General features: G+C 45.9%; 1 protein-coding gene across 1 annotated transcript in view; it reads right to left on the reverse strand.

Moving 5' to 3' along the window:
* LOC147692124 (mucin-12-like) overlaps positions 1-25043 on the reverse strand; it is a 587862-nt gene that overhangs the window by 271666 nt on the left and 291153 nt on the right. Inside the window, exon 7 of the mRNA XM_086936740.1 lies at positions 1724-1996. Coding sequence (XP_086792866.1) covers positions 1724-1996 — 273 coding nt within the window. The remainder of the gene's footprint in view (positions 1-1723; positions 1997-25043) is intronic.

Here is a 25043-nt window from a genome sequence, read left to right on the forward strand (position 1 = left end):
CGAATCTGTATGTTTTCAGTGCCCCTACATATCAATGTCAAAATACCGGTCGGAAACGTCCGAAAATCGGTATTTTCGGCCGATTCCGACCGGTATTTTGACACCTACATCTGGCCCCTAGTCCTTACTGTGTAGTCAAATGGGTTGCACTGTTAATTGAGATCGATTGATTTACTGTTAAATCCCATCACCTCTAAGGGGAAAAATAAAAGGTCCATTAGAGGACTAAACGTAAGGGGCTAGGCCCAAAACGCTGCATCACTTCTAAATCTACTTGCATCTTACCCAAACTAAGTATATTAATCTCTTTCTCTTTTAGAATTGGAGCCAGGACTGCTTAACAATCTTCAGAATTATACCAGATTCATACAACTTCTACCTGCACCTTGTCCTAATATTGTGTTTCTGCTGTGGGGTCACAAAAAAAGCAAAGTTGAGCTTACTGGGGGTTGCCCCTCTGCATAAAGAACATAGGGCCATATGTATCAAGCCAAATTGACTTCGCAAACACCGAAATTCGCAGAATTTCGACGTTTGCTAATGCAATTTGGACAAATGGTATGTATGAAGGAAATGTGCTTTAAAAATAAGAAATTGCAAAATGTGCGATTCCTTATTTTGCGATTGTATTTAAGGAATCGTAAATTTTGCGATTTCTTAAATGCAATGTAAGAAGCCAAAAAAAATCGCAAATACGCCTTAAGGAATCGCAAATTACCACCAACTTCTATTTGGTGGTAAGTTGCGAATTCCTTTCAAAATGCATATTTTTTCATTTTTCAAAGTGGCATGTGACGTACATACATGCCCTTAGGGCATGTATGTGCGCCACATGTGCACCCATGCAGATTTCAGGGGTGCAACAGGGTGTCCTTTGGACACCCCTGCACCCTTGAAAATAATCTCATTTTGCGATTAGCAAATTGCGAATCGCAAATTTCCCCTTCATGCCTATGGGCCTCCTGGCCCATAGAAATGAATGGGAAATTATTCCTTAATTGCGATTAGCAATTTGCTAATCGCAATTAAGGAATTTTAAGGAATCGCTAAAAAGAAGCGACTTTCTACATACATACTATTTTGCGATTTCTAAATAGCGATTCCTTAAAAGTCGCTATTTAGAAATCGCAAAACGGAATGTTGATACATATGGCACTTAAACTGGTAACAAATTAATGTTTTTTTTTGTAGTGCTAGATGTTTGATTTGTGTGGCCTCCATATTTAAAGATTCCTCGAACCATTGGCAAATTTGCGAACTGTAGATAAGGTGACTAGGCATGCTTTAACATATAAAATAACATAACATTACATAAAATAACATAACGTAACGTAACATAAGATAACATAGCATAACATAAACAGTGCTAGGCTACAACTATGATAGGCGTACTTTTGAAAAGCGGGAAAATAGGATGTCAGTGCTTCTGACATGATCTGGTAATTGATTGAGTAACATCCTTGGATATAAACCTGGAGTTGCTTGTTAATGCCTTCAATGTCGTTTTTCCGCAGCGTTGAATGGAATAAGTACAGAAGGCCTACATGTTGCTTGGGTGCTTGTTTGGAGTGGTGTAAGTTGAGGAGCTCTACAGCAAAATGATTTGGAAGTTCTTCATTGCATTCTTTGGGGAGGGAATAGTGTGCTACCACAGTCTCTTCATTATTTGTATACATTTGGAGCTGAATGTCAAAAACTTTAATAGATACATGTATTTTCTTACCTACTGGTGTCATATCTCTCAAGAGTTCGCAGAATGTCCCAGTGAAGAAATCGGTGCAGATGCATTTGCTGCCATTGAGGTATCCTCCGTTGAGACAGACCCCCGCTGGGTATTCACATAAGGTTCCATTGAAGCCTTCATCGCAGACACATTGAATGCCATCATAGAATCCGTTCTTGCATGGTTTCTCTTTATATAGGCAGGAAGGTCCGTAGTATCCAGAGTCACAGGTACACGTGTCGTTCAGGTTGCTACTTATACTCCCACAATGAACTGAAAGAGAAATGTCATTCTTTGGCTTAAACAGTTACTTTGCCGAAAGTACAAATATTTTCAGACTGTTGAAAAACTGCCATACCTTTGTACCCAACTCCTGCCCTGTTAATTTTCTCAGGTCCATGAGTGATGAGCTGCTCTTGTCCATGTTTGTTCTTTGAATTCTGGAACATCTATTCTTATTTTGTCCTTTATAAAACCAAGACTACCAATCCCAGAATTCAAAGAAAAAAAACTGGGCTGGATCAGCTCATCAACCATAGACCTGACCTGGTAAACTTCGCAGCTATGCAACTCAAAACCTCACATGGGAGAATTGTCTGAATCATTCAATATGTGGTCATAGAAATTGGAAGAAAGCCATTACTTTTTGATTTCAGACATGGTGAGCCTAATTACAAACGAGAATTGGGCTTGTTTCTTCTGAATAGTCATGGGACACTGAGCAGATAAGAAATAACGAATTGACAGCACTGGTTTCCTACTTCTTCTCCACCTCCAATACTTCTTCACAACTTTATAGTAGCATGATTGTCAGTGGGGTTAGAGCCTTCCTACATCTTCAATCTTTTGCTTCATCCAATTATCTCTAATTAAATCTGCATATTTGTATATTTTGCACTATTTGTTTTTTTCTCCAGCCTCTGTTATATGTTGCTTGAATATGCTCAACTAGAATTCATTATGTTAAAATTGTATATAATGGTGAAGGGTTTTCTATCCTCAAGCATTATTATTGCTTACTCCACTGCAGGTGTATCTTCCATGGCTAAATCTGTTTATGATTGGTTGCTGCTTTCTTTTTAAATATGTGTAAGTGGTCCTTTATCACTATTAAAATACATAATTCTGGCTGGCGGGGCAAGATGGTGGCTGCATGACCGCTGCGAGAGTCACTCCCTGACCGCCATGCATTGAAAACTTAGTGAACCCTTGCCGAAGCCTTTTTTGAAAGTTCCATGTTTAAAAGTTGTGGTGAAGAAGCTGAATCGGAGCCTGGATGAGCGCCCAGCAGTATCTCAAAGTGCTACTGCGACGAGCAGCGGAGGGTTTTGCCAACAGTGTCCAGCGATTTAAAAACCGGACGTACCTGTCGGCTGTGAAGGTCCTGCCTGCAGGGAATGTTCGGTGGAGAACCAGGTTGTGCAGGATAGCCCCACGGAAAGTCATAGTGAAGGAGGTAGCAACAGGCATCAAGACTCTTCCTGCTCTTCCTGCTCTCAAGAAACCGGCTGTTCCAATGAGGCAAGACGCTCATCGCACTCCTAGCCAGGAGGGGGCGGAGAGTATCGGCAGTATTCCCAGCGGCAAGGAGCGTCTCGACGATGTAGCAGTGAGACCAAAGTTACAGACGGTGCCCGGGATGTTCTCCGGAAAGGGGGTCAGCGGCAGACAGGCTACAATCCTGCTTAAGGACAAGTTGGTAAATAAACCTGCAGTGTGGGAAGGAGACTTAGACACAGTAAAGGATTTATCTAAGATACCGCCTGAGAGTACAATACCCGAAGCCCCTCGTGCTCCCATGCTCCCAATGCCCATTTGGGGGATGCTCATAATACCGGGCTTAATGAATGTGGGGGGCAGAAGGGGACGGCATTCAGTGATATACAACAGATGGATAATATGGATTTGGCTGCATTTGCAGAGCTCAATGACTATAAAACCAACCAAACCGTTACAGCCAAGGTAGGAGATAAAATCCCAGGTACACCCGACGGGGAAAACGTTTTCTCTCTAACTGATGAATCAAATCATATCAATGGTAGTGATCCTGATAACACCGAGCTTGATGCTTCCGGAAATGACAGCACCAGCCCACCCACAACAACAAATACTTTGAAGAGGGTAGTTAACCGCACCAAGAGAAAGAGCTTTAATAATTTGGAGAGCAGAAGTTTTCACTCTGATACCAGCCAGCATGAGCATCTTCAATGGGACTAATCTACCACCTTGCTTGATAGAGAAGTCGAGGAAGAACACACAAATGGATCTTTGTTTAAGGACTGGTAATAAGACGGATCTTGCCCCCTCTATGGGATTGATTTATGCCACAATTAAATAAATGCAGGTAGAGGCCCACCAAGAGCATAAAAAAGCACAGCTTGCAAATAAAAATATTCAGGGTGCGATCCGCAAGACAACGAAGGTTTGTACAGAAATTGCCGCACAAACCACTGCCTTGGAGGAACGTGTGGTAGGACTAGAGGCCGGGCTAGAGAGATCTGAGTAGAAAACCACCGTAAATGATGCTAGAATGGCTGATATTCTTTGGAAATTGGAAGAATCTGAAAATAGGCAGCGAAGAAACCATTTACGATTGCTGGGCATAGAAGAAAATGTAGAAGGGGATGATATCCCCTGGGATGGGAGCCATCTTGGGGGAGGAAGTGCCGTGTCGGAACGCCATCTTTGGATGCAGGCTAGTTGCTGCCTGACGACCTCGCACCCTCGGGGCTACTTAAGACGATCATTTTAGGGTCTCTCCCTGTTAGGTAAGCGCCACGATCATTGAAGGCTGCTTGTGAACTTCTAAACGCTGCTGAACTAGCGCGAGTACAGCGCTTTTAATACGATAATTTTAATTTAGTTTTTGGGCTCTGATTATTGCTGGGTCTGTGCTAGGACATACTTGCACTTAAAAAGTAATCTGCACTGCTGTTTAGCGGGTCGTTAGCTGGTACCTGGGGTGGGAGTCATCTTGGGGGAGGAAGTGCCGGGTCGGAACGCCATCTTTGGATGCAGGCTAGTTGCTGCCTGATGACCTCCCACGCTCTGGGCTACTTAAACCTGCCCTATGCAAGCGTGCAGCGTACACGCGCAGCGGGCGCGCAGCATACGCGCGCAGCGGGCGCGCAGCGTACGCGCGCAGCGGGCGCGCCATTGGCACCCCGGAGGCTTGCCAGAGGCAAGCCCATCTGTGCCCATCCGTGATTAAACGGGACCCGGGGCCATGACCCCTGGTCCGTGCATTATCTACACGAGAGGTGAGTTAGGGGCACTTAATTCTGGTGACATTGCTATCAGTCAGGGATGTGCTGCCACATTCAGACAGGAAGGACTACTGAAAGCTCCTAGGTTTCATTCAGGTCGGAATGGCGTACATAAGGTTCGGGGCCTACGCTATGGTCTCCTCAACACTCGTTCCCTTCAGCGTCATCATTTAGAGGTCTTTACTCTACTGGAAGAAGGAGAACTGGATCTATTAGGAGTAACAGAAACGTGGCTAGAAGATTCCTCAATGCCTGATCTTGTAGCTTCTATGCCAGCTGATTTTTCGGCGTTCTGCTATAATAGAACGGAAGCCAGGAGAGGGGGTGGTGTGGCCCTTCTGTACAGCTCGCACCTACGGGGCGAAAGGTTTCTGGCCGAAAGTCTGGGTGGTGCGGAGGTGATGGGTGTTAAGCTGAAGGTGGGGACAGACTATATGATTATTCTCCTAGTATATCGCCCCCTGTGGGCATTGCCGGATTTCCCAGATTTGTTCCCGAGAATGGTCCAGGACATACGCTCTAGTAGGTATGATAAAGTAGTCATCATGGGTGATTTTAATTACCATTGGGAAAAAGTCCCGAAAGAAGGACAAGCACTCCAGATTGAGGACACATTGACTTTATTGGATTTGGTCCAACAAGTGAAGGGTCCGACCCACGTCAAGGGCCATACCCTTGACCTGGTCTGGATGACAGTCCCAGCGCAAGGCGCAGTAACTGCCCAGCCGTGCGTATGGTCTGATCACCATTTGGTGAGGGGTGAGTTCCTAGTGGACAAACAAAAAATGACGTCCAGGGGAGGGTGGAAGATGGTCAGAAAGTGGAAAAACATCAATGGAGATAAAATGGTAGACCTTCTCCGAACTTATCCCCCACCTAATAACTGGACAGATAATCCAGAGGTCCTTTGCAAGGAACTTATGGATAAACTCACGAAGGCCGCGGATGGGGTGGCACCAATCCGTAGGGTGAACCTAGTGGACAGAGGACTTGGGGCCCCGTGGTATAATGAACAACTTAGGGAGAGGAAACGGGGGCTACGGAAACTGGAAAGAGCTTGGCGGAAGGATTACAATTCCAACTCCTGGAGCCGATATACACAGGCACTCGCTAGCTATAAGCAGGCGATTATAGCTAGGAAATCCGAGTTCTTCGAGGAGAGGATTGTAACTGCCACGAAGCCCCAGAAAGAAATCTTCTGAGTCCTCACGGAGCTTAGGAAAAATAAGGAACAGACTACGGAGTTCATCCAGGAGGACTGTCAAAAATGTCAGGACTTCTTTACTAACAAGATTACAGATCTTGTTACTGAAATTACTGTGACCCCCAAGATCGACTGCCCACCGCAGGTTATGCCAGCTAGAATGCCAGTAACAACCCCCTTAACTGCCTTACCCTTGATTACAAAGGAGAGGCTGTCTTTTCTTTTGGGGCGGGTCAAGTCGGGCTCCAGGGCTGATCCGTGCCCACCTGAAGTGTTCAAAATGGCACTCCCTGGTATAGAGGAAGACGTGCTAAGCCTCCTAAATTTATCCTTACAGATAGGACAAGTGCCGTCCTCTTTAAAGGAAGCCCGGCTGATTCCCCTGCTGAAAAAGACGGAGGCCGACGTGAAATGTCTGAAAAATTTCAGGCCAATCTCCCAGTTACCTTTCCTGGTGAAGGTGTTGGAGCAACATGTACTTACCACTCTGTCGGAACACCTGGAAAGTAACGTCCTGCTAGAGCCAAAGCAGGCGGGTTTTCGTGCGAATCATAGCACAGAGCTTGTCATGCTGTCAATTGTAGATGAAATGAGGAACAGAGCAGACAAGAAAACCCCGGGTGCCCTGGTGCTGTTGGACCTCTCCGCGGCATTTGACACCGTTTGTCATAAACAACTATTGTCGCGGATGAGGGAGTTTGGCATTTAGGGCAAAACACTTGCATGGTTCACCTCCTTTCTTCAAGGGAGGATGCAGAGAGTGCAACTTGGTGACCTGGTTTCCACCACAACATCGATCACCTGCGGAGCACCGCAAGGGTCTGCACTGTCACCCCTATTGTTCAACATCTATTTACAGCCTCTGATTGTGATGCTCAACCAAATGGACTGCCAGGTGTACAACTACGCGGACGACACCCAGGTCATCATCCAATTGGATGAGGGCCAGGATGCCTTTGCTAGACTGCAAAATATCTTGAGATGCACAGCCAACTGGATGTCCAGGAATTCTTTAAAGATCAATCCGGATAAGACCGAGGTGTTGCCAATTACCATCGCTGGCAATCCATGGAATGATCAATTCTGGCCTAGGGAGCTAGGTACACCACCGGAACCGGCGGCGGTTGTCAAAAGCCTGGGCATCCATGTGGATGGTAAGCTGTCCATGAAAAAACAAGTTATGGCTGTAGTGGGCACCTGTGTCGGACTTAGGAAAGTTTCCTCGTTGCTGTCCTTTTCCACCTTGAGGAGTGCGGTCTTTGCTATGATTTTAGCCAGGCTGGACTACGGCAACTCGTTGTACATAGGACTACCGCAAAAACTTCTGAATAAGTTGCAGGTCGTCATGAATGACGCTGCTAGACTTATTTTTAAAAAGCCGAGGAACACGCATGCATCCCCCCCTCCTGCGTGAACTGCATTGGCTGCCAGTCAAGCAGAGGCTAACGTTCAAAGGGTTGTGCATTGTTCACAAAGCCCTATATGGTAGGGCACCAAGCTATATGAAATCACGCCTGACTCTCTACAGGCCAGGGAGGGCGCTAAGATCTGCAGAAGCTACCCTCCTTATCCAACCACATTGTAGACTGGCTACCGCGGGAAGTCGTGCCTTTTCCCATACACTCCCAGCCCTCTGGAATAAACTGCCATTGGAACTGCGGAAGGAAAACAAGCTGCTGTCCTTCCGAAAGAAATTAAAAACAGTGCTCTTTCAGCAAGCGTGGGGCTGCCTTTAATTTTTGACCAGCTGTATCTTTTTTAATCGCTTAAGTGGATCCTGACAAAGCGCTTAGAGACCGCTGGGTTATAATGCGCTATATAAATCAAATAAATAAATAAATAAATATCCGTGGGTTCGTGCTGAAACTATTTAAGGCCGCCTTTCCCGAACTATCACACTGGAACTGGGAAGCAGAACTTCAGCTGGTACATAGATTCCCATTGATGTTAAAAATGTTGGCCCAAATACGAAACCTTGAGCTATCCTAATTTTTGGGGGGAACTTTTTATCGTGTCAGGCAAATTCGAAAAACAAGACCAGATGCCAGAAGATCGGCCGAGGGACAAACTTTTTTGTACGGCCGGATTTCGGCCACACAAAGGTAGAAAGAAGATGGAGGCTCCGTCAAATGAACAGCCCCTACCAAAAACAGGGCCGTGAAGTATATCTAATAAACCCAGCACGCTTAAAAGTTATCTGTCAGGGGAAAGTTAGGCTATTCACCTCAGAGATCCAGGTGCAGAACTATCTGAAGGAACCTATAGGTGGCTGAAAAAGGTGTTATTGTGTCAAAGGATGTTAATATACTGTTTATGGGGTACTAACATTTCTTTTTTTTCTGGTCGGGAGTTATATGGGAGCGCAGCGGAATGCAGGAGGCATCACAAGGTTCTGAGGACCTTTTTTGCCTTAGTAAGAGGTGGGAGGGAGGATCCAAGTTATATAAAGGGAATTTTGCACGGGGAAATGTATTTTTTAAATTTTTGTGGGGATTTTTTTAGATGTATAAGTTAAGGCTTTAACACATTTGGATCTGCTTTTCATTCTTGATGGGGAAACTTAGAATCGCTTCTATTAACATCAGCGGGTTAAATGATCCAGTTAAAAGGCGTTGGATCAATCAGGACCTTCGGTTCTTGAAGGCAGATATCATCTGCCTCGAAGAGACCCACATAGACGCTGGCATAAGTAAGGTAATTAATTTTGATGGGTATCAACTGATCTCATGGAAAAAACAGGATGTTGGAACCAAAGGCGTGGCAATATTCGCCCAGCGGGGTCTTGCTAATTTCCCACAATCCATTATGGATAAATTTGGTAGATGGGTAATTCTACAATGTACAATTGATAATAACTCGTTTACACTATGTTTGGTCTACGGACCAGCATTAGATGACCCAGCAATATTTAACTGGTTGAACACAGAACTGGTGGGCTGGTCTCTGCCAAATTATTGTATGTGGGGATTTTATTTTAACTTGAATTACTCAATTTCTAACCACCCTGAGATAGCATATCTGTGGCGGAAGCCCAAAGTTTATAAATCTCTAATCCAATTAAAGGAGCTTCATGGATTAACAGATATTTGGGAACTACTAGAGGGAGACGAACCTGGGTTTACATACTTTTCCACCCCATACAGAACTCATGCAAGATTGGATTATTTTCTGGTCTCTTAATGTATGGTCCAGGGCAGCAAAATCTTAAAATTCCCAAGAGTAATGTCTGATCATAACCCTCTGGTATTGGAAGTCAATATTAAATGCAAAGTTCAAGCTACATGTTGGACATTTAACAGGGCTCTTTTAAATGATAACTCCTATACTCAACATATGGAGAGATGGATTCCTAGGTGTATAGAGGAAAACGTATGCAGTACTAGTATTCAAAATGTGTGGCATACTCTCAAAGCCGGGATCAGGGGTGAAACATCTAAATTTGTCTGAGAGACACAAAAGGAGGAAATGAATAAACTTAACTTATATGACACTAGTCATGGGCGAATTTTGCGAATCTCGCGTTCGCGAATTTTGCGGATTTGCGAACTCGCAATCCGCAAAATCCCCCGAATTCTCGTGAATTTGCGGATTTTTTTTTTTTTTGTGTTCGCGCGGGTTTCTGCCAGGTCGCGAGGGTTTTTGTACAATTTCGCAAACGCGAACTTACCTGTCGGGTCGCAAGTTTTGCGAACTTGTTGTTTCTACGTGTCCAGCCTGTTTGGGACACTCTTCTTCATCACTGCCACCCTCTGTCACCACATGCCACCCTCTGGCTCACCCATGCCACCCTCTGTTTCATCACAGCACCCTCTGGTTGTCCAGTGTACATTATTGTGGCAAAGCAAAGCACACCTTCCCTGCCTCAAGTGACCTGAATTAATTTGGGCCTGATTAATTTGTCACAGAATATTTTTTTAGCTGGCACCTGCTTCCTTAGTGCTTCCTGATTAGTGATCTTTTGCACTTGCTAAGTGCTTTCATTGTTGCAAAATTAGTTACAACACCTGCCCTGCCCCAACTGACAATAATGAATTAGGGGCTGATTAATGTGTCACTGGATTTGAACTTCCAGCCTGGCTCCTGCTTGTCTCCCTTAGCTGTAATTCAGGACCTTTGTGGCATATGTGTAACTATTCTGAGGGTCAGAGCAGGGTCACATAATAGTTGCAAGTAGGCAACTGAACTCTGGAGGGGCCCCTCAGGAAGCACTACAGGAAATGGCTACTAATGATGAGCTTGAACTTTTGAACCTGGTAAGTAGTTTCAGTTTTGCTAAGATCGTATTTCTGCAATTTAGCGCTTATTCGCGGGGCGCGAAGTTGAACTGGGAAGCCGCGAACTCACGCGAACAGTGCGAGCAAGCCATAAAATCCGCTGCTCGCGGATTTGCGGATTTTGCGGGAAATTCACGAATCTCGCGGATTGCGAATTTACCGAAAATCCGCAAAATCCGCGAGCGGAACGGATTTTCCGCCCATACTTATATGACACATTAGAGAAAGCTGAAACTCATTTGGTTAAGGTTTTATCTGAGGGGGGGAATCAGATACCGCGCAAACAAGGATTACAATCGCCAAATCTGCTATAACCGAAATTTCACTCACTACATCAGCAGGTAGATACTTGGCTTGGTGGACCAAACCCCAATGAGAGTAACGAAATGGTTGGACATATGCTGGCAGTACGTGCTAGAGAAAAGGAGGTACAAACACATATTATTGAGATATTGAATCCGACTATTGGCTTTGTTAACGACCCAGAAGCCATACTTTCGGTATTCCAAAAATGTTATCAAAAACTATACACTGAAGATATAGAAGATAACTGTGGGATCTGAGAAGAGATCGATAGATATCTCAAAGAGAGTAAACTTCAACCGCTTACCCCTCAGGACAAAAATATGTTAGAAGCTCCAATTAGACTGAAGGAAATACAGATAGCTATAGAATCTCTCCCTTCTGGTAAAGCAGTTGGAACTGATTTATTACCAGGTGAATTCTATAAAACATTCCGGTTTCAACTAGCCCCCTAATGCTTGAGAATTTTAACATAGTGCAAGGTGGTGAAGTACCTCCAGATTCTAGTAAGACTGCAAAGATTGTAGTATTCCTGAAAAAACGCAAATTGGCAACCGACCCCGGGTCATACAGACCTATTACATTGATCAATAGTGACACGAAAATCCATTAAAAAATGTGTGCGAGTAGATTGGCGTCAGTTATTAAAAAACTGGTATCTCCCCACCAACATGGCTTTGTTCCTGGCAGGGAAACTATTGATCATATTAGCAGGACAATTGCCCTCTTTGATTACACCAAGGTTACAGGAGACCCTATGGCACTAATTCTGTTGGATGCAGAGAAGACATTCAATAGGTTCTCCTGGCCTTTTTTATGGGCTGCCTTGGCAAAAAAATGGTCTAGGAGAAGGATTTATCAAAGCTATCCAAATTATGTATAAAGAGCCAACTGTTAAGATAGCTATGATGGGGGTTTTGTCGGGTTCAATCAAGATATCACGGGGAACGAGACAAGGAAGCCCATGCTACCCTTTATTATTTGCTATCTATATCAATCCTTTAATCAGGAAAATATTGGAAGACCAAAGAATTCAACCAGTATGCGCTAAAGAGGGGGGGGTAAAAATTCCAGCGTATGCTGATGACTTAGGTATTATCACACCCACCCCCTCCACTGCCCTGGTGTCACTAAATAGCCTAACCACTCAATTTGGTAAATTCTCAGGTTATCATATCAGCAAACATAAAACCCAAATTGTTATAAACGAAAAAATTATTCTAGATGACCATCGAATAGTTCAAAGTGCCAGATATCTGGGTATAGAGATCAGCTGGAAAGTGGAAGATATTGTTGATATCAATCTCAAACCATTGATACAAAAGATAAAGCTAGATTCTTACAGAATAAATAGCTTACATCTTACTTTAATTGGGAGGAGCAATGTAATTAAAATGTTATTTTTACCTAAAATTCTTTATTATTTTAGAGCAATCCTACTTGAGATAAGCAAGTCATGGTTTTTAAAGCTGAATCAGCTAATCTCATGGTTTTTATGGGCCGGACAACATCCTCGCAGGGCTCTCAAAAACATGACCTTAACTAGAGATTGGGGGGGGGGGGGTCTGTCCCAAACTTTCAAATTTAGTATTGGGCATCAGCTTTGAAGCAAATAGCTGAGCTGCTGAAAGGAGAAACTCTGGGATATGGTGAAATATCTATATATGGCCTAATTTGTGGGGTTGAAGCCAAAGGATTACTTATGCGTCATGTAGATTATGCCTACCTCAAGAGGGTTTAGTTCAAGGTTTTGTTGGGTGCGTTCAGGGTTTGGACCGCTGTCCGGAAAAAGTTCTCGATTGGTCCGATTCATAGATATTCCCCTCTTGACAACAATAAGCTACTTCCGGAAATATTTCAGGATGAATATTTTAAAAATTGGAATAAGAAAGGGGTTTCATTCATAGGAGACCTACTGTCTGATACCGAAATATCCACATTTGATGTAATAGAGGAAAAATTTGGGTTTGGAAATAATTATTTGATAAGGGATTTTCTATCTAAAAAGTTAATTTCTCGTGATAGAAGTCCTTTGCTGGATCTGATTTTGGGGGGCGATCAACAATGTATACTTTATATAAGCTTAATAATAAAGGGATGGGGATGATATGTCCAAACATTTTGACAAGTGGCAAGAGAAGTTACAAGCTGGGTCAGAAGAGTGCGAAGACTCTTCAGCTTAGTCAGACAGCCTGTATCTCAGCAAACTTGCAAGTACAATGCTTTAAGACATGGTGTAATCTTTATATTACTCCGGCTCGAATCTATAGATGGGGTGGGACCTCAGGGATACATTCCTCTCAGTGTGGGTTTCTTGCTGCGGATAGTATCCATATGTTTGCCACCTGCCCAAAACTTCTCCAATTTGGTGACCAAAATTAGACAACGTCTTGACTCCATATTGGGATATTCTGTCATACTTACCTCCCAGACTATATTATTAGGGATTAGCAACCAGGAAATGGAAAAATCAGATCGGAAATTAGTCTATATAACAACTGCAGTATTTCGGCTATGTCTTGCCAGTGTATGGCTAGATCGGAATCCTCCTTCTGTACATGCTTGGTTTGATAAATTACTTTCTATTTATAAATGGGAGACCTCTGTTTTTAGAATCAGGGGAACTAGGGCAAGGGCTAGGGGGTTAAAGATTTGGGAACTCTTAACTAGATGGATAAATATTGTTAAGGATTAATAGACATTTTACCCTGTAGTATGCTAGGATAATCTAGGGCCAAATTGTATGTATTTTGACATGAAAAAAATGTCTCTTTATCCTTTTCTCTGTATTGTATTGTTTTGTCGGGATCCACCTGGTGGGGGGTGGAGGGATACATTTATAACATGAACTTCAGTTATCTCGGATATTGTATAAATTGTAATATTTTGTTTGTTCTGAGGTCCTAATTAAAAAAAAAATCTAAACAAATACATAGTCCTGCAGATGGCCTCACTGATGTATCAAGCATCGACTCTTAACCCAACTGTGTTTGAAAATATTGCTAACATCTGAGTAGAGTCTAGTTCTGTTATTAAGACAGTCTCTAGTTACATGTCTAAAAGTGAGTACTATGTACATTGACATATGATGGACAAGATTTTTATTTTATTATAACGAAGATGTCAATGTACATTGAGATTTATGTTTTGAACCCCTGTGATCATGTGTTTAGTGCTTGTTATTTTTTAAAATATAATTCTGAAATCATATACACCAGAATCTAGATTTTTTTCTCTCTTCCAAATACTGTGTATATGTTTACTATTTCTTCAATTCAATTGGCATGTCAAATTTGGACATCATAAATGTATGACACTTTCCTTCAACAAACTGTTGTCAAGTAACTCCCTTGTTGACACCATTCTTTACCTAATTACAGTTACCCAAATCCGCAAGGGTATATTGGGTTGTTCTTTCGTGTTGAACAATTTTAATAACTTGACATTTTCCTTTCCGAAGTATTTGGTGCCTGCATCCGGTTTCTGGGTCACATGCCTAGGTGAAATTAGCTGTTGGCCTTTGTGCATTCCTCTTTGACAGTATGACAAAGGTATTGGCAGCATTGTCTATCCTCTGACCTGATAGGGAGGCAGACTGTCACCTATTACACTTGCGCTTTGAATACACTGGCTCAGCTTACACAAAAATATATTTACACTGGCCTATTGTGTCACCAGACAGACTGGGACCTGGGCAGAGAGGCAGGAAATTCCAGACACCTCTACAGGGGTAAACTTCAGAAACATCTCCCATTTCAAAAAAGGCACCAGGCATAAATAATGGACCCTTAGACCCAACTCTTCGGTTCACTTCTGGACTGTGACGTCTGCCAGATAGAAGGACTGTCTACCTGTGATGTATTACCTGCTGCCCAACACTGCTGTGTCATGCAAGGAATATTCTGCTGCTGTGAGCTGCCATGTGTGGATTCAGGACTCCATGAAATCTCCAAGGGTCAGTCTGTTGGCTCCCTGTTCAAGCCACAGGACAGAACAGGTTCTTTCAAAGTTGAAGCAACTCCACGCATCTCAACGCAGCCTGTCACCAACCCACTGCAGCGCATCACATTTTATGCATCGCAGCAAGCGTCCTTGCAAGCCCCGGTGTCTCCCTCAACACTGACACAGCTCAACAAAGATATGGGCCCACCACAAATCATCTCACCCCCTCCGCCGAAACATATCAGCGCATATCTTCGCATACACAGAGGCTTCCATGACAACAAAGCAGGTCCTCCCATTGCAAACTTCCATGGATGGCTTCATTGGCTCTGCTGCATGGGGCATCTCGACACAGGGTCTTACGTCAGAGCTCCTTGTTGACGACTCCTTGAGTTCAGTGCACAAAGCTTAACACAAGGACTTTGCATTTCGATGCCCATGCTACAAGGTACTTTGTCAGTGGACTGAACCCAGTCCTTTATCTGGTCTGAACTTGTGCAATGGACTTGGACTACCGCAACATGATAACTGCGGTTGGCTTCTTAGTGCTTGATTTTTGCGAAACCTTTGACACTGCATGTCTACGGTTCTACTAATTGGATTTGACTCATTTTGGTGTCAAATAATTTATTACATTTTACTCTATTTTCCTAAATTGGTTTGTGATTTTTCTTGTGTTGGGTTTTCACTTTACTACTGTTTGCATGCTGCATAAGTACTCTACACATTGCCTCTAGGTAAAGTCTGACTGCTTTTGTACCAAGCAGTCAGAGGTTTAAACAACAGTTCATTTAGTGTCTTTAGTGATTAGCCCTGATGAGAATTATGGTTGTTGCTTTAAGTAGGCTCACTACCCCGCTCAACCGACATCCCAATTTCCCACATTGGTGTTCAGTTTTGGGATACACCGCTTGTGTTTGTGCGTGCCATACATTAATTAGTGTAAAACTAACGCCAACATAAATATTTTGACACTAGAGTTGACCTCTTTTAAATTCTCCTTATTTTCTCATTGGCTATTCTTCTCCTTTTTCCAAATGTATGTTTTCTTACCTCCTTTTTGTCTACCATGGAGATGGAGCTGCTCAATTTTAGCCTCAGCAGGACTGAGCTACAGAGGCTCCGAAAGGAGAGGGGGCTGAATGCAGGCGAGAAGTACACAAAGCAAGACATTCGAATAGCCGTCTGTGCCTATGAGGAGTTCATAAGGATCTAGTCCAACCTAGAGGAGGAGGGCCTGGTGCTAGGCCCTGATCAGGAGCTGCCAGAGGAGGGGGACCACTTGCCTATAGGAATGGAGCCCATTGTCAGGACAGAGAGCACTGCATCTTCCCATGGTCTATCCCCAGAGGAGCTGGAGGACAGAAAGGGAGCTCAAATTGCAGCTGTGTAAGATGAAACTGGAAGCAAAGAAGAGAAAGGCTGAGGTTGAGAGGAAACACACCTACTGCTGGAGCATGAGGTAGGCCTGAAGGATCTGAAGCTCAACGCCAGGCAAACCTCAGAGTCCAGCATTAATGGTGGCAGCAATACCCCAATGTCCACTGGAGAAAGGAGTGTTCACCTTTACCAATGATCTGGTGCCAAGCCTTATTTTGGGGGATGCCATAGATAAATGGTTTAAGGCCTATGAGGTTGCTCTGGTGATTCACAGGGTCCATGAGGAGGATGGGGAGGCATACTCTGAAAGCACATTCCCAGTAAAGGGAGAGGTGCCCTGTTGGCCCTAAAGAAAGGGCACAATATGAAGTATTCCCTCATGAAGGACACTCTCACTAGGAAGTATGATCTCAACCCAGAAAATTATAACCAAATGTTTAGGGACAACCAGAAGGTGCTCCAACAGTCCTAGGTAGAGTGCGCAGACCACTTTTGCAGGGCCTTGGATGGTGGGTGAAGGGCAGTAATGTGAATAATGACCAAGAGCTGTACAATTTGTTTGCAAGAGAGCAAACGTTCAGTCTTTGTTTTACAGAGCTGAACGAACACCTAGTGCATAGTAGGCTCTTTGATCCCAAGGAGCTTGCTAAGAAGGCAGACAACTGGATTAGCACCAGGGTCCACAAGAAGGTATCTGGAGGGACTCACAAAATGGTGCACAGGGTTCTTACCATGACAAAAAGGGGAGGGGGGGTGAAAAATAAAAAGGGGTTCCTACAAGGCCCACAAACTAGTTCACAGGAAAAAGGAGCCCAGCCCTAACCAGCCCCCAAGAACAATGGGTTTGTTAGCGGGAACCCTAGTAAATTTGTCCCTAAGTGCTACAAATGCTATCAGCAAGGGCACAACAAGGGAGATTCAAAGTGCCTCAAGAGGGCACAGCCTCTCACTGATAGCTATACCCAAGGGTTATCCAGTGTAGCGCTTGTGAAGGAGATGGTCCTACTTCGTGTGGGGCAGTTTTGGCTACTTTAGTTTCACTGGTGAAAAGGAGATGCGATGCTCAACGCCCACATGTTTTCTAATACTTCCAAGTGCAGGCAGTGGTTCGCCATTTGAGGGAAGAGAGTGAAGGCTCTGAGAAACACAGGAGCAAGTATGACTATGGTAAAGTGCTATCTGGTGTCCTCAGAGCAGGTGATATGTAGTAAAGGAAGATACACAGTCAATGTGTATTTGTAGAGAAATCCTTTATTGTAGCTTGGTTCTTGGATAAGTGAATAAGAGAAGATAGAAGGTACAGAAACAGCCCACCAGGAGCAGGCTCCTGCTACTCAGCCTGGGTTGACCAACTGACACTCTAGACACAGAGTGGCACTCAGGAATTCTATGATGTCAAGGTACATTCCAACAGAGCAGTACAGTGAGGAATAGTAGAGAAGTAGTTTACTGCACATCCTCCTTCCTTGAGGAACAACAGCAGGAATTAAGAGAAAGACAAGTAAGATACCTCAAAAATAACATTAGCATGAATGTAAAACATTGAGATGCAAATATCTAACAGTATAGTACATGAGGATTCAGGAATAACGCTGGCATGAAAAGTAATGCATTAAAAATGCTAAAATCATAGAAAACATTAAAATTGCAAAAATCATTACTACCTGACCCATCCCCCTCTCTTAGGGAAAGAACAAGACAAGGCTTAGGTGGAAAAACCAAGGGTGGTCACCCTCAGAACCTCCTAAAGCATACAAAGACGTGCAGTCTCCAACACTGTTTATGATGCAACTGTCCTGGTCAGATTTTATTGCCTAGATGTGATCAGTCTCTAAAGCTGGATGCAGACTAGGTACAAAGTGTACACTTATCGTCCCCAAAACGCGAGTTTATTATGACTATATTCAGCAGATTTTATGTTGAGTAAAGTTGCCGACATTACTTGCTCCGCAACATGGAACTGACAGGATGCACTTTGTTTGATGCCTCTGGCTAGTACAAGCATCCGCTGATGACTCTGCACACTATGCACCCTCTTCTTAATCATTTAGAACATGTGGAGGCTCCATGGGAAACCCATTCTCATATGAAACTCCACAAGATGCCAATCTTTTTATTTTTTATTTTATTTGACAGTTTATAAGTGACATCCAAGCAGTATTCAGTACATATTGCAACCAACAATACAAATATCACAGATAATAGCAGTGTGTATACCTCTGGATAATATCATGACAGTGTCAAGACTCTCAGATGACTCCTCAATAATAACCTACAAACACATAGCCAGTTCCAACTTCCCTCCACCCTCCCACCTCCCCCCCAGAAAACTCAGCCAACAGGTGCAAAATCGAAATAAGTAAGCAACTGTACAGTCAACAGAATAAGGTCTCTTGGAGCAGATGCTGCGTTTCACCATCAATACCACCAGTTTCGACATCAGGACAGTAATTTAACAATGGGTCTAAGTGAAGGAGCGAAAAGCCTTCAATACAAGGTCAGTATCACAACAGTGTCCTTAGTGGGTTCATGCTGGGAATCACACCTCTCAGAGCATATCAGGATGTGCCAACATGTATGCCGTAATAGGGCTCCAAAAGTCTTTGGGGCGGGAGGGTAACTCCTCCTCGTATGTATGTAGCGTCTCTCTGCAGTACACCAAATCCGTGAGTCACAGTTTGATAGTGGGGGCAGCCCTAGAGCCCCATCTCCTTGCCACGACTCTCTTGGCCATCAGGGTAGAAACCGCCACTAGGCGTCTATTAGCAGGTTTTAGCTTCTTCACATAACCTAAAAGGCACACCCAGGAGTACAGAGCACCATCTCAAGCACCACATCTGACAAGATTCGCTCCACCTCCGACAAAAACGCAAAGATGGTCCCACAGGACCAGGCAACATGATAGAAATCAGCGTCATCTGCTCCACATCTCACACACCTTGCAGAATCCCTTATCCCATACCTATAGAGCTGTAGCGGTGAGTAATATACTTGCTGCAAAAATTTGAAATGTATAATCCTAAAGTTACAGTTAGCTGTGAGTTGGAGTGGAGTGGAGTGTCCATCGCTGATTGCCAGCGTCTACGCGACGGATGGTCATCGAACTTCTGCTCCCGTTGGGAGGCATAATAGAGCCGCGTAATGAGACCTTTTCGACTCATCCCCGCCAGCATTGCCTGTAGCGCCCAGAGAGTTACCGGCTCCTCTGGAAAGTTTGGGTACAAAGATAGCACAGCCTGTCAAACCCTGACATATATAAAACGGAACATAAAGGACCTGGTGATGTTATTCTGGGCCTCTTCTATAGTTTTGAATCTGCCCTCTGTATATAGATCTCCCATTCGGATGATGTTCGCAGCCGCAAGCTCCTTCAATGCAGCGGGTGCCCGAGCGGCCGAGATTCCCGGGTGCGATGCGATAGGCAACAGAAGGGCATATAAATAGGGGACCTGAGCTCTAGCAGCCAGAGCCCTCCAAGCCCAAGACGTGCACAGTGGGTGGGTTAATTTCTCGCCTAGGTCCACCGGAGCCACCCAAGAGAATGATAGCCTGTACCTGAAGGGGGTGGGCCTCGTCAGCCTCAATAGCAACATGCGGCTGTAAGCGCCGCGGAAAATGCCAGTAATGGGCAAAGTGCGCTTGTGCACAAATGTAGTACTAGCGAAAATCAGGAGCTTCAAAGCCACCCTGCTCATATGGTTGCACAAGTAGATCCCATCTGCAACAAGATTTTTTACCCTGCCAGACAAAGGTAAGTCGACTGCAGCGTTTGAAAGAAGGATATATTCAGTTTTATCGGAATGTTGATAAAGAAATACAACATCTTAGGTAGGAACACCATTTTTACCACTGCAATCCTGTCTGCTAGCGACATGGGAAGATTTGCCCATCTTCCAGCTTGTTCCATTATACGCGCCCATATTTCCAGTAATTACAACAGCGGGATCTCTAGGGATCATTATCCCAAAATATTTTACAGGATCAGAGGTCCAGTGCAACGGCAAATCCATCTCAAACTCCCTGATGCCCTCCGTCAACGGAAAGACCACAGACCTGGCCGAGTTAATGCCCAAGCCAGAAAATCTCTCGAATTGAACATACTCCCTCAGCAGGGGCGACAGGTAGACCGATGGTTTCCGGACAAAGAGCAGCATATCATCTGCATAAAGCGAGATGACAAGCGGACATTGCGTAAACCCAAGGGCAGCAATGGAATGTTTTTGTCGAAGCTTGCGCGCCAGTGGTTCAATCACCAAAGAGAAGAGTATGGGTGACAGGGGGCACCCTTGTCGCGTTCCCCTTTCTATTGAAAATAAGGATGAAACCCTGCCATTGACACGAACCCTACCGACCGGGTTGTTATGTAAAACTCGGATCCATTGCATAAAAAAGGGGGGAAATCCCATTCTGCAGAGAATAATGAACATATACGACCAGTGGATTGAATCAAATGCTTTTGCAGCGTCTAGAAGCACTGCAACAGCTTGAGTGGTGGGATCGAAGTAATGTAATGTAGAGAATAGCGTGCAGAGGTTGTGTGTGGTGGACCTCTCCGTCACGAAACCCGATTGGTACGGTAAGACCAGCAGGGGTACCAGGGGTTGAAGTCTGATAGCGATCATTTTAGCTAAAATTTTAGTATCAATATTAATGATAGAGAGTGGCCGGTATGACCCACACTGATTAGGGGGCTTGTCGGGCTTTAGAAGGGTGACCAGTAAGGCTTCACGTAACGACAGCAGTAATATCCCATCATCATAGGCCTCCGTGTAAACCTCAAGCAGCCGCGGGGCTAATAAGGTGGCATACGTCTTGTAAAATTCACTTGGTAGACCCTCAGGCCTTGCCGCCTTACATGTAGGTAGGGACATTATGGCTTCTCGCACGTCCTCTTCACCAAACGGCTGCACCAGGTACTCGCGATGTGCCCGGGACAACCAACCCAACGCCGCATCGTCCAAGTAATCATGCGTCTCCGCAGTGGAAGGGGAGCCTCTGTCGGCCCATAGATCTTTATAAAATGTAAGTACTACATCACAAAGTGCTTCCATCGAATAATGTGATCCGTCTGCATCGTCAATGAGCACAGTTATGGGCTCCTGGCTTCGGGGCTCGCTCAGTTTCTGTGCAAGAGAACGGCTAGGCCGCTTACCTTCACCATAATAGCGCGCAACCCTACGCCTAGAGCAGTGCCGTATTTCCTGGTCAACAGTATTGTTATGTTCTGTGACAAGATCACACATCCGGGCCAGCTTATCTGCAGTTGGGTCAACATCGAAGGCACGCTCCAGGGCAGAGATATCCTCTGCTAACTTCAGGATCTGACACCGGAGATCCCGTAGCACCCCGCTTGCGCGCCTATGCACGCCCCTCTGATGGTAACCTTGAAGGCTCCCATTAGAACCCTGCACCTCTGAACACTGGGTCCTTGAGTTCCGATGGTTGAAGCCGCCAAGCGAACTGTGGTGCTTCATAATTCGGCACAAACAGTTCCATAAGGACCTGGGAATGATCAGAAAGTGTTCTGGCCTTGTGTGTCACATTCCTGACCCAATGGCTCACCACACTGGAGATCAACCAGTAATCAATATGGGACCATGAGCCGCGCCCTGAGGATACACACGTACTGTCACATGCTTCCGCGTGCCGCAGCCACCAAACATCCTGCACATGCCCAGCATCAAGCAGGCCCACAACACTTCCGCCACACTCTTCTGCCGACTCGCACCTGAGCCATGTCGATCCTTGGTTTCATCAAGGTACACATTAAAATCCCCCCCCCAAATAATTTCAGCAGGTGGGAATCGTAAAATTCTGCGCCACACATCCGCAAAAAGGCCGGATCGTCCACATACGGTCTTTAAATATTCACCAATAGCACACTCTCTCCCCCCAGTCGACCATGCAGTAGTACAACCCTGCCCTCATCATCTGTGTCCGCCTTGATTTGCGTGAAGGGGACTCCTTTCTTCACCAACGTAATCACCCCTCTAGCATATGGTGAGTATGAGGAAGACACTCGCACTGTGGCCCAACGCGCCCCAACATTTCGCACGACGTAACAGTTAGGTGCATTTCCTGCAAGAAAGCAGCATTTACTCCCATACGATCCAGGCCTGCGAACACCATCCTGATCTTCTGTGGAGAATTCTAGCAGCGGACATTCCAGGTAACAAACTTGATGGAACTACCCATTACCCAGTGGCAAGGAGATGTGACACTGAGCATTGTAAGTACAGCATAGAGACCATAAATCACAGCATAATATGTACATCATAGCGGAGCAACTGTCAGCAAACAAAAAAGTCCCATCCAACCCCAGACCCACCCCAGGCCGCCCCCCATCCTCTTCAGCAAGCTAACTCTGCAAAAGCCACCTTTGAACCCACCCCCCCCCCCAACAGTAGGAACTTTAGTGCGGGGTACACCCATACGCGGGGGGCGCTAAAGCACAACTCACCCGCTTAGCAGGAGGTGACCGAGTGGGTAATAAATTGACATCCCAGCTCCACTTGAAAAGCCAATACACTATGACTAAAAACACAGGCCCATTGGAGCTAGAACTCAATGAAAATTACAGTTCCAAGGGTCAAGGTAATAGCGGGACAGCTGGGAGTCAAACAGATTGAATGGAGCCTCACAGAAGAAGTTGACCCCCCAGTATGTAAAAAATAAAACAGGCAGTCAAAGCATACTCTGAACAGCGATATAACAGGTGAATAACGTCATCTCTGCACTCCCCCGCCCACATGAGCTTGCAGCCCAGCAATAGCATAAAGAGGGAAGTGCGACCCCGAATAGGCTCTAGGGGCAACACTAGGTATGCATCTCCAAATACAAGCGGAGCACCTTAAATAGAGACTATGCTAATTTCCGCCACCAAAGCCTCACAACTCAGCATCCTCTTGCCCCTCCCTCCCCGAAGCCTCAGTAGAATCCCGCCTCCTATGCTGCAGCTTTTTTGCAAAATCCATTGCAGCCTTCGGGGAGAAAAATATTTTATTGCCGTGATGGCTCCAATGCGGAGGCGGGCCGGGTACAACATGGCATATGGAACCTCTTCTGCGCACAGGATTTGCTTCACCGCGCCAAACTCTCTCTGCGCAGCCTGGACAGCGACCGTGAAGTCCGGGAAGAATGCAAGTGAGTTCCCTTGGTGCTCAATCTTCCCCTTTTTCCGTGCCAGGCGTAAAATGGTGTCCCTATCCCTGTAGTTTAAGATTGGAACTATAATGGGGCAAGGAGGAGCCCCAGGGACAGGGCAGACAGCCAACGAGCAGTGGGCGCGTTCCACGATGAAAATGTTCGACAATTGCTCTGTGCCAAATATGTCCGTGATGAGGCATTCCATGTATGTTTCCATTATCCCCACATTTGTGGACTCCGGCAGTCCCGTTACGCGGATGTTATTGTGCCAGCACAGCGCATCCAAATCTTCATTTTTCTCCTGTATGAGCGCCAGGACCTTTTCCATGTTCAGTGCTTTATCTGTGACCGTGGACAGACCATCCTCCGCAGCCGAGACTCTGCTCCACCTCCCCCACGCGTGCATTTTGCTTTTCCAACTGTAAGGACATATGATCCAATCTGTGATTTACAGCCGCCATGCTACCCTCTATTGACTGTAGAGTTCGCTGCATCGCTACCAATGTGGCCTCCAGTGTGGGGTGCCCATCAGCCTCTGTATCTACCTCAGAGTCCGAAGCAGTTTTCTGTGGAGTCTTTGGCACCCGCCACGACTCGAATGGGAGCTTGGTTTGAATTCTATCTGATCGACCCATGCTCTCAAGTCGCGTTGCAGTCCACAGTCCAGTCAATACAATAGTTGAGATGACAAGTGTCTTTGTAGGGCTTCACTAAGTCATACCGGGGGGGAGAAAAAACAGTGCGGCCCCTCGTGCATCGCCAGCAAACACGCAGCCCACGCAAAGGCCCTCCAAATGTAGCCCAAATGCCTCTTCTATACCGGAGAAACTACCCAGCAGGTGTCCAGGGTTCCAGACTCAGAAGAGTAACCAGCAATGCGGTAGATGGGGCGTGCAGCACCAGCTTAATGCCTGAAAGGCCTCACGATGATGTGGCAGCAACTAGGCATCAAAGACAGAGATTTGATAGAGGGGGACTCAGTGCACGCTGGCTGGCATGGGTGGGAGACGTCGACAGTGTCCCTAAGAACCCTATCCCGCCGGCGGTGCTCCTGTGAGGGCTTCTCGCTATTCATCGACTTTGGGAGAAGCTCCCGACCAAGGAGGCAGCAGCAAGCAGGGAAGAAGGCAGCCTCTACAGGAATCTGCTCAAGCACCCCCATTGATGCCTCTGCAATGTGCACGCAGTCTCTCTGGGCCTAAGTCCATGCGGCACACCAGCACAAGCAATAGCGAGGCCAGGGCTACAGCAGGTCGATAGGGGACCTGATATGAGCAGCTAAGTCAGCAACGCAGTACCATACGCACAGTGTGCGCTGTAGGCTGCCGCAGGTCACCAACCTCGCCTCCTATCCGGCACTCCACCGCCGTCACCTCCAGCCCCGTACCAGATGCAGCAGGCGTGGTGCAGCCCAGTGCAGCCCAGCCCACCTCTGCGGTCCAAGCTGGGAGACAGGCCGGCCCACTCACCGCATCCGGCACCGACGGGCACCATTGTGGCCTCTGGCGATTCATGCCAGAGACCACAATCCCTCGCAGCGCGTCTCAGGCCTCAGCCGCCGATCTCCGCTCCGGAATTGGTGCCTCAGATGGGGGATGTCGTCACCAGCCTTCAACCGCGCAGGGGGCACAGGCACACCTTCAGCGCCGGGCTCCGACGCCGGCCCAGCACCCTCCGTCTCGCTGGGGGGACCCACACTCTACGGGGGCTCCAAGCACGCCCCCTCCTCTGTCTCCACAGGACCTCAGTAGCTCGGCAGGCGCGGTGCCCTCAGCCCCAATGGGTCGCGCCAGCCTCCACACAGC

Source organism: Lissotriton vulgaris, chromosome 9 (assembly GCF_964263255.1).
Source record: "Lissotriton vulgaris chromosome 9, aLisVul1.2, whole genome shotgun sequence".
NCBI classification, from domain to species: domain Eukaryota; kingdom Metazoa; phylum Chordata; class Amphibia; order Caudata; family Salamandridae; genus Lissotriton; species Lissotriton vulgaris.